This window comes from Gorilla gorilla, chromosome 10 (genome assembly GCF_029281585.2).
Source record: "Gorilla gorilla gorilla isolate KB3781 chromosome 10, NHGRI_mGorGor1-v2.1_pri, whole genome shotgun sequence".
NCBI classification, from domain to species: domain Eukaryota; kingdom Metazoa; phylum Chordata; class Mammalia; order Primates; family Hominidae; genus Gorilla; species Gorilla gorilla.
In genome coordinates, this window is record NC_073234.2 from 116,629,462 (window position 1) to 116,640,651 (window position 11,190).

The window sequence follows — 11,190 nt, forward strand, 5'->3', positions numbered from 1 at the left end:
TCCAAATGTCAGGTTCTTTCTCTTTAAAATGAGGGGCATAATAATAATTTGTTTCCCTCTCATTTTGCAGGGTTTGGAGACTATTCAGTGACATAAATGGATGGGGAAATGTAAACTCAAAAAGTAAGGTATTAAGAACTTAGTGGTATCCAAATCAATGGGCCTGGAGAAAATTGAATCTCAATAAATTACATGTGTCAAAATCATTCAGGGATATTTTGGAAGCCTTTTTAGAAGACTGGAGAAGTTTATTAAGCCTGGGAACAAGGCAGTATTATTATATTTCTTTAGAAGTTTATTTTTGGTTTGTTTGTTTTGTAAATCTCTATGAATCACTACACATGTGAATGGAGATCAATAGAAGAGAAGTCTTTGTTTTTTCTAGGTACGTGAATCCAAATTGCTGGAGACCCAAATAAATTGAACCAAACTGAAGCAAGTAAGTTGATCAACTGATCCAGGGAAACCTGTGATTTAAGCCCAAGGACCAACTCAAGACAGAACCAAGAAGTCTATTACGATCTCAGCCATCAATTACTAGGCTGCTGAAGAAATACCCGGAGACTGGACCAGATGCCCAAGTCACTGTGCAGCAGCCTTAGGGAATACTTGTAAGATTTCTAGACATAATTACAGAGTAATGATATGTGCCTAAATTAATCAAGATCTCTCGTGGTCCTCAGAACTTTGAATCGCTTCTGTTGATATGAATAAATATATAAATAACAAACAAACATAAGGTCTAAGCAACTCAATTTAAACACAGATTTAGTTGGCTCCAGAAGGATCTTGAAGAATTGGTGGATTAAATTGGATTCCTGCATTATACTTGGGTCTGGAAGTTGCTAAACACCTATCAGGACTACATTTTGAAGGCAGTGATGGATGAAAAAAAATGCTTGTGAACAGCTAATTTTCACTAAAGAAATGTCAACCGGGAGAGATTTCATACTTGAGCAAGAATGCCAGGGTATCAATCACTCAACACTGTACTGCATATTCTGTATAGATTCTGTACCTCTCAGCATAAAACAATAAACAATATACTCCACAGGAAAGTCTTTGCCATGACCAATTGGGAGGGTCTTAGCATGTTGCCTAACTTCCCTGTTCCCAACTGCCTGGCACCCTGGAGGTGGATGCCTGCAGTGTGCCCACAACTTCACGCGTCCTGTATTGCTTCCCTTGTTCTCTCTGCACTGGCGTAAGCATTGCTTGGGGTTATAACAGACTCATCAGAGCCTTCAGAAGCAGCCAGTATGCTGCTAGGCATATGTCTACACTGCTTCACATTCCTAGTAGCTTAACTTACTCTGAGTCTCTGTCCACAAAATGGGGCTCTCGATAGTACTTCCCTCACAAGGATTGTTCTGAATGTGAGTCAGATAATGTATGTAAAACATGCAATGCAGCCCAGTGCCTGGCATGTGTTCAGCATTCAATGAACTTTTGCTTTTTGACATTTTTAGGTGGAACCCCTGCTAACTTAGCCTCTACCACTGCAAGCATGAGGGAAATCTGTTTCTGGTTGAGTTAATGTTGTAGCCCCGAAGAGGCATGGGTCAGTGGTTATGAGAGCAGCATTCATGTGTGGGGACTGAAGTCCTCCTGCCAGATTCTTCAAACCCTTTCCAAGTTTGGGAATTGGTTAGCTATAGATCACAGCTCACAGACTCAGATGCCTCCAGGTTCCATCAGGTAACATACATAAGTGACAGTGGCCAGGTGTTCACATATTAACATGTTGGAATATTCCTCCCACCCACTAAGATATATGTTTTCTTACATCTCCCTGGAAACAAGAGATCCCTTTACCCCTGTCCATTTTGCCTTTCACATTTTTTGATAAAGACATAAATGCAGATAAAAATTTCTCTACCAAAAAAACAGTAACCATGAAAACACAAAGATAAGACCTCAATATAGAAGTTTAATAGAGAGTGAGAGCAATAGCTATAAACTTGATTTCCTGTGGCCACAGGGAGCATGGGCCCAGTGTCACCCGCCTTTTAAGTTCTCGAAAGAAGTCATAGTCTGAAATTATATTTTATTTCTTCTCACTATAAGGAGAAGTAAAAATAAAAAAATGACTGAGAACTGAATTTGGTCTGGGGAATTTCGCCAGTTTGTCACTTCTGAGCAAACCTGAGAAACTGAATCCTGCTCACTTCTGGGATAATTATTGAGCTCTCCCAAACACAGCCCCAGAGTGAATGGAAGGCAATGCTGCCCAGGGGTGCCTCGCCCTGGAAGATGTCACTAGAGCCCAGGCAGAGTGTGTCACCAATGTTTGTTGTGCCATTAAGGCCCTGTCCCCAGCACCAGTTGAACCAGCCTCACTAGGAAACCATCTGCCAGAATCTCGGGATTGGAGTCCTCTGGGTAATGGCCTAATAGAGAGGAAACTTCTGCAGGCTTGTCCCATGTAGCTCAAAGACCAGTGCTGGGTGAGGGAGACCACTGAAGGCACTGAACTGGGCCCCGCCACTCCCCTGAGCTTTGATCTCGCCCCCACCTCCCATTCAACAGCTCTTTAAACTAAACGTGCATCATCTTTTCAAAGCCCTTTCTTGCAGACAACTTGAGAAAACCTATAGCCAGGGGACCTGTGCAATAGAGGAAAGACAGTTTTCCTTAATTGTCTTTCCATAGAAAAGGCAGAGCTGTTTGAGAACCTTGCTGCCTAATTTTCCTACTGATCCCAAGATAACTACCACCATCACAACTAGCACCACCACAGTAATTATGGCCAATACCTATCTGGCACTTACTCTGTGTCAAACACTATTCTAAATGCTATGCCTTGCATCATCTCATTTAATCCTCCCAACTGGATGAGGTAGGTGATATTATTTTATTTTTGAGGAATAGGCACAAAAGGTTGGGTAAGTCACCCAAGGTCACCCAGCTAGTAAGTGGTAGAATCTGGTCCGAAATACAGGTACTGGTACACCTTAGCCACTTGGGTGCCTGTTTCAGTGGAAAGGGGGTGGGTGTGGAAGGGGAAGGAAGGGGAGTACAAATTTTTTACCAACTATCTTGGAAGAGTGAATGGGGCTGAGGACCTGGAACAAGAGTATTCCTTTCAAGAAGCAGGGCCTGAGACCTGAAGAACTTACCTTCCCCAAAAATCTTTCCTCTTGCCTGGGAATCAAAGATGCTAAAGGTAGAAAGGACCATAGCGAGCACTACTGTTGCAATCCGTTCACTTTGGAAGCCTCTTCTTTTCACTAAGCCCAGAAGACTAAATCCCAAGAATGTTTTCACCCTTAGAGGACACCTCTCAGTAGAAGGGAAAGATGCGAGGTGAAGATCAGGGGACGGGGAGGAGTGGAGGGAGGGTGATGATGGACGGGGAGAGATTTCGATGTGGCAGCGACAGTCTGCCCCCAAGAAAACGCCTCCAGAGGTCTGCAGAGTCCCCTTTCCCCGCGCCCTGCATGGTCCCAGCCCACCCTGCCCCTTACCTCGTAGGTGCTGGTAATTCCCAGTTTGTAGAACACCGGAAGGAAGACCTCCGCGCTGATGACCACCACAAAGAAGTAGGTGAAGGCAAAGATGCTAAAAATGGCCCCAAAACGGTAGACCTCGGAGGGGGTGCCCAGGACAGTGACGGCTGACATGAAGCTAGCGGTGAGGGACAGCGCCACCGGCACTGCGGTCATTCTGCGGCCGCCCATCAGGAAGTCCTTGGAGGTCTGCTGGCCGCCCCCAGCGAAGGCGTAGTAGATGCCGATGGCGGCCGAGATGACCAGCATGCCCGCGAACACCACGTAGTCCCACACCACGAAGGTGCCGATGCCCCGTGGCGTGTCCATGGCCGCACGGTCGCCTGAGCCCTGCGCGCAAACTGGTGGCCCCGCGGCGCGCAGCCGGAGCCCGGCGCGCACTTCTTATCCCCGATCCCTGGCGCGCAGGCGTGGCGTCCCGCGAGGACTGGAGGCGTCCTCCAGGTGTCGGCCTCCGAACGCACCCCGAGGCAGGGTGAGAGCTGGCAGTCGCCCCTGCACCCGCCGCTGCGAGCCGCGCCCCTCAAACCCAGGTATGGGACCTCGGAAAATCGACCCGCTGCCCTGAGTGCTCACCAGGTGAGGAACTGGAGTGGCCGAGTTCGCCAAGGCGCCGGGGACACCTGAGCAGATGAGAACTGGAGCCTCCAGCTGCTTCCAGCGAATCTACACAGGGAGCGCTCTGGGCAGGTTTTGTTCAAGTGGTACCCGAGGGGACGGGACGCACCATTTAAATAAGCAGGCGACCGGTGGAGGAATGTGGGACAAAGGGCAATTGTCACGCCTTGAATTTTAGCTTTCCAGTTCAATAGTCCGGGTCCTTACGGAAAGGGACGCCTGGAGTTTTTAGACTGCCTTATTTGATAGGTTAATGGGTGACAGTAGATTAATGCAGGTGACAATCTGTGGTGAACAGAGATCACAGTCCTTAGACAGGTCATCGATCATAAAGGAGAGCAGGAAATCTGTGCTACTGTTTCCTTGTGTTTTTACTCAACAAACGTTTCTGAGCCCCTTCAGCCTGTTGTTGGAAATAGTAGTTATTGGAAGATTAACAGTAATACCCACTTTTTAATGAGCCTTCATGTGACACATACATGCTTGGCACGTTTTATATTAGTCAGTGTAATTCTTTTGGTGAACCAGTGTAATTCTCATTACCCTTGAGATAGGCATTTTCAAATGCAGAAATTACTGTAGAATGATTAAGTCACTTGCCCAATCAACTGGCAGAGATTAAGATCTTTAATCTAGGTCTGATTTCAGAGTTCGCTCTCTTAATCACAATGTGTAGATACGTGTTATAGGTAGGCAAAATGTGTACACTTAAATGAAGACACTTGAAAGCACTGAAGAAAAGATCATTTCCAGTATCACCACTCAGGACATATTTTAAGTGGCTTGTCTTGAAATACTATTAACACATGAATCACACTCAAATAATATGATTCTCAGGTTTTCCTTCTAAAATAGACGCTCCAGCCAAATGTGCTCAGCTATCAGTCTATTTCAGGCAGTCCTTGTTCATTTGTATACAACTTTATAATATACCAGCTGGTCCTAGGTAAACAATCCACAGAATGCATTTAGTCTAGCCTAGTGTATGATAAAAAAGCTATATCAGATTTTACTTTTTGTAAACTGATGTTATTTGTATAATATTTTCGGAAGGAAATAAAGAGGGAAATAGAAGCTAAATCCAAGTAATTCAATTGGTTAAACAAATATGTGGTTTGGAATTATGTCCTACCAGTGTGAAATGTACTATATTTATATATTACATATGATGTTATACGTATTTATATATAATACATAAATTATATGTGTATATTATATAAATTATATATATATATAAAGCAACCTGTTAGAATAACACACAAAAGAATCCAGCTTGATCCTTCTGGGAATTGGATTCACTTCTGGGAACTTCTTTAAAGCCAACAGCCCTAGATATGGGAAAATGCTATCTAAACAAAATTCATCTTCTTTTGGACACCTAGAGTTAAGAACAGAACTTCAGGCAGCTAATGATCAATACATTTCTATAGTCATGTTAGAAGCAGAATAGTCTGAGGTTAAATCTGTAGACTGCAAACTGACCTCTTGACTGCCACCTACGAGCCATGATATCTTAGCCAAGTGCTTTCTTCTACGTCTTAGTTTCCCATATCTTAGATGGGGATATTGGTTTTTATCTCAAGGAATTAAAATGGGTTAAATGAGATTATATGTGAATAGGCCCTGACACTATAAAATACTAGCACTGTATGATTGTTTAGCTGCCTTCCAATTTATTGAGAATTGGGCTACTATAAGTTATGGCTTGGAAGTACTGCTATTAGACACAGCTTCTGTTTTCCCAAGCTATGTCATCTTGCTTTATAACATTTACATAATGCCATGAGCTATGTGTAATCCATACCCTATTCTTCTTTCACATCTTTCGGGTGTCTGATGTATGTCTCCAAATAATATTTTCATGAAGAATACATGAATGCTGTATTTCCTGAGCCTTTGAATATATGGGATTGTTCATTTGTTGTCTTCATATATGAGAAAAAAAATTCAGCTGAGAAAATTCTTAGGTCATAGTCTTTTTCTTCAAAAAATTTTAAGTATTTTTTCTGTTGTCTTCTGGCATTTCTTACTGGAGAGCTATCGTAGAACAGCTAGATTTTTGTTTCCTCATAAATTACTTGCTTTATGACAGAATACTAATAGATGTGATTTTTTTCTTTATACTTGCATTCCCAAACCTTTGCCAGGGTATTTCTAGAATAGCCCTCTTTTCATTACTATCATCTAGAATGGTGAGTCCTTTCAATTTGAATAGTCAGGTCTTGTTTTTTAAAGTGATATCTTTAATTATTGTTGTTCTAATTCTTCTAGTACCTTCCTCAGAAATGTATAATTCTTAAATAAATCTATCCAGTCCTCTATATTCTTCTTCTTTTTTTTTTTTTTTTTGAGATGGAGTCTCACTCTGTGGCCCAGGCTGGAGTGCAGCGGCGTAAGCTTGGCTCATTACAACCTCCACCTCCCAGGTTCAAGCAATCCTCCTGCCTCAGCCTCCTGAGTAGCTGAGACTACAGGTGCACACCACCACGCCCGGCTAATTTTTGTATTTTCAGTAGAGACAGGGTTTCACCATGTTGGCCAGGATGGTCTCTATCTCCTGACCTCGTGATCCGCCCGCCTTGGCCTCCCAAAGTGCTGGGATTACAGACGTGAGCCACCATGCCCAGCCCCAGTCCTCTACATGATTCACTTGAATCCTTTTTTCTTTTACCCACATACCTGAAGAGATCTTAAGTTTGTCTTTCATGTCATTGACTCTGGTGTCTGTCATAGTAATGCTACAGGAGTCTACATTCCTACTCCCGATGTAGATTTTACTTCTGTCATTACATTTTTAATGTCGCTGAATTTTTAAAAGTAATCTTCTCCCTTTTATCTCATTCTAAAGTCTTTTCACCTTTAGAATGCCAAGCAGTTTTCTTAAAATATTTTTTAAATTCTAGGAGCAAATAATTTTTATAGTGATTTTCTTTCTCTGAGTCTTTGAAGCATTGATCCCATTCCTCTGCCCCTCAGGAGTTTTTCATAGGATATATATTGATGATTTTTCTGGCAATCATCTCAAATGGAAGGGTAATTTCCAGACTTAGTGTTAGCCAAAAGATCAGTTGTGTTGTTTTCTATCTTATTATTCTCTTCTTTGGGGCTCTAGGTTTTACAACTGGATGGCATAGCAAAGTTTAGTACCTAACTCAATAGCATGATAAGCAGATTTGCATTTACTATGACTCTTTTGGACAGAGACAATATCGTCACCTGTTCCCTCTGTCTGGCGTTCTCACACTATCACCATGAAATACCATCATAAAAGCCATCGTTTACAGCATCCACTGCATCTGAATTTCTTCCATCTCTACCAAACTATAGTGCTTTATTTGTAAGGATGACCCCTCCCAAGATTCACTGCACATTGCCAGTTTACTCTATCCCCATAAGCATCCAGCCAGAGGATTAAGATAATACATTCTCTGGAGGTGGCAGCCTCTGATTGTACAGAGAAAGATGCACTTTGGTAAAAATCACCCAACAACAGACGGCTGGCTGCCCAACTGATATGGTTGGGCTCTGTCCCCACCCAAATCTCATTTTGAATTGTAGCTCCCATAATTCCCACATGTTGCGGGAGGGACCTAGTGGGAGATAATTGAATCATTGAGGTGGTTTCCCCCATACTGTTCTCCTTCTGATTGTGAGGTCTCCCCAGCCGTGTGGAACTGTGAGTCCATTAAACCTCTTTTTCTTTATAAATTACCCAGTCTCGAGTTTGTCTTTATTAGCAGTGTGAAAATGGACTAATACAGTAAGTTTGTACTGGTACAGTGTAGTGCTGCTGTAAAAATACCCGAAAATGTGGAACAGACTTTGGAACTTGGCAACAGACAGAGGTTGGAACAGTTTGGAGGACTCAGAAGACAGGAAAATGTGCGGAAATTTGGAACTTCCTAGAGACTTGTTGAACGGCTTTGACAAAAATGCTGATAATGATATGGACAATGAAATCCAGGCTGAGGTGGTCTCGGATGGAGATGAGAAACTTGTTGGGAACTGAAGCAAAGGTGACTCTTCCTGTGTTTTAGCAAAGAGACTGATGGCATTTTGCCCCTGCCCTGGAGATTTGTGGAACTTTGAACTTGAGGAAGATGATCTAGGGTATCTGGTAGAAGAAATATCTAAGCAGCAAAGCATTCAAGAGGTGACTTGGGTGACATTGAAAGCATTCAGTTTTAAAAAGGAAGCGGAGCATCAAAGTTTGGAAAATTTACAGCCTGATGATGCAATAGAAAGGAAAAACCCATTTTCTGGGGAGAAACTCAAGCCTGCTGCAGAAATTTGCATAAGTAATGAGGAGCCAAATGTTAATCTCCAAGACAATGGGGAAAATGTCTCCAGGCCATGTCAGAGACCTTTGCAGCAGCCTTTCCCATCACAGGCCCAGAGGCCTAGGAGGAAAAATGGTTTGTGGGCCAGGCCCAGGACCCCCTGCTGTGTCGAGCCTAGGGACTTGGTGTCTTGTGTTCTAGCTGCTCCAGCCATGGCTAGAAGGGACCAAGGTACAGCTTGGGCTATGGCTTCAGAGGGTGCAAGCCCCAAGCTTTGGCAGCTTCCATGTGGTGTTGTGCCTGCTTGTGCACAGAAGTCAAGAATTGAGGTTTGGGAACCTCTGCCTAGATTTCAGAGATGCATGAAAACATCTGGATGTCCAGGCAGAAGTTTGCTGCAGGGGCAGGGCCCTCATGGAGAACACCTGCTAGGGCAGTGCAGAAGGGAAATGTGGGGTTGATGCCATCACACAGAGTCCCCACGGGGGCACTGCCCAGTGGAACTGTGAGAAAAGGGCCGCCGTCCTGCAGACCCCAGAATTTTAGATCCACCAACAACTTGCGCCATGTGCCTGAGAAAGCCACAGATAATGCCAGCCTATGAAAGCAGCCAGGAGAGAGGCTGTACCCTGCAAAGCCACAGAGGTGGAGCTGCCCAAGACCATGGGAACCCACCTCTTGCACCAGTGTGACCTGCATGTGAAACATGGAGTCAAAAAAGATCATTTGGGAGTTTTAAGATTTGACAGCCCCACTGGATTTTGGACTTGCATGGGGCCTTTAGCTCCTTTATTTGGTCAATTTCTCCCATTTGGAATGGGTATATTTATCCAATGCCAGTACCCCCATTGTATCTAGGAAGTAACTGACTTGCTTCTTGATTTTACAGGCTCACAGGCAGAAGGGACTTGCCTTGTCTCAGATGACACTTTGGACAGTGGACTTTTGAGTTAATGCTGAAATAAGACTTTGAGGGACTGTCGGGAAGGCATGACTGGTTTTGAAATGTGAGGACATGAGATTTGGGAGGGGCCAGGAGTAGAATGATATGGTTTGGCTGTGTCCTCTCCCAAATCTCATTTTGAATTATAGCTCCCATAATTCCCATGTGTTATGGGAGGGACCCAGTAGGAGATAATTGAATCAAGGGGGTGGTTTCCCCCATACAGTTCTTGTGGTGGTGAATAAGTCTCATGAGATCTGATGGTTTTATAAGGGGAAACCCCTTTCACTTGGCTCTCATTCTCTCTTGTCTGCTACCATGTAAGACACGCCTTTTACCTTCCACCGTGATTGAGAGGCTTCCCTAGCCACATGGAACTGTGAGTCCATTAAACCTCTTTTTCTTTACAAATTACCCAGTCTCAAGTACGTCTTTATCAGCAGCATGAAAATGGACTAATACTCCATCTCTCTCATGAGAGTAGGTGTTATGATTCTGAACCCAGTGTAGATTGTAATGGAGGGACAAGAGGTCTTCCCATCATTTCACAACATTTTCTTTTCAGAGTGGACACAAAGTATGATTTTTAATCAACTTATCTCCTGTCAATTTATCCTACACTGTCTGTCCCCTGACAAGCTCTGACATCTCTTCTTACCACTTCTTTTCCTCCACTTACTCTTCTCTAAGCACATCATCTTCCTTACCATTTCTGGAATCTGCCAAGCCTGTTTCTGTCTCAGGGCCTTTGCACGTGTTGTTCTCGCTGTTTTGAATGCTCTTCTTCCAGATATCACCAGAACTCCCACTGTCATTTCATTCAGGGGTCTGCTCAGATGTCACCCTCCTCCAAGAGGCCCTCTCTGACCACTCAATTCACAATTTGTGTCTATCATTTTCTACTCCTTTCTTTTGCTTTGTTTTTCTTCATCTACATATACAAACTGACATTATATTTATGTTTTTTATCTTGATGGTGGTCTCTGTTCTCCCACTAGAATAGAAGGTCCATGAAGACAAGAACTTTATCTGTTTTGTTCACCACTATATTCCCTGGGCCTAGAACAGCCTAGCACATGAGGGGTACTTTTTAATAAACATGCTGAACAAATGAATAGACAAAAGAAAGAATTATTAGAAAATTCTCTCAACTAAGTTGCACTGGTCCTAATTTCTAATGTTGTAAATTTCCTCTTTTTCTGTGTTTTCATAGACATTTTGGAGGAAAAACAGAGAACCCACATAAGGAAGTACTTTTTATTTTAAAGCTTCATTAGACATAAAGCAGTTTTCTAATTTATCATTTTTTTTTTTTACCAATTTTATCAAGTAGTATTGAGTTTGGCTGAGTGACAGAAACCAAAATAACAATAGCTTAAACAAGATGCAAATGTATTCTCTTTCAATTTAAAGTACAGAAATAGGTAGCCCAGGATTGGAGTAGGTCAGGGGATGAGGCCATAGAAAGTTGTTTGGGATTAAAACTCCTCTCTTAACAGTTCTGCTATCCTCACATTGGAATTCCACTGTAGTATGAAAAAGGAAAGGGCTGATGGGGCATAGCTATGCCCTTTAAGGACTTTTATCATCAATTTTACAAGGCAGTTCCACTTACATCCCATTGGACAAAACTTAGTCACATGACCACATGTAGTTGCAAGGGAGACTGGGAAATGTAGCCTTTGTACCAGAGGACCACATGCTGAACTAAAAACTGAAGGTCCTATTTCTAAAGAAGAAGGAGAGAACGGAACCTAGGGGATAGTAGCAGTCTCTGCCGCATCCATCTCACCCACAACCTCCACCGAACAAATTTCTTTCTCAGAGACCTGTTTCCCAG

General features: G+C 43.1%; 1 protein-coding gene across 1 annotated transcript in view; it reads right to left on the bottom strand.

Moving 5' to 3' along the window:
• Positions 1-4,208, bottom strand: part of SLC5A8 (solute carrier family 5 member 8) — a 59,799-nt gene extending 55,591 nt beyond the window's left edge. Inside the window, exon 1 of the mRNA XM_031000869.3 lies at positions 3,468-4,208. Within this exon, the coding sequence (XP_030856729.2) occupies positions 3,468-3,818 (351 nt within the window). The 5' untranslated portion in view covers positions 3,819-4,208. The remainder of the gene's footprint in view (positions 1-3,467) is intronic.
• Between the last annotated feature and the right edge of the window lie 6,982 nt (positions 4,209-11,190).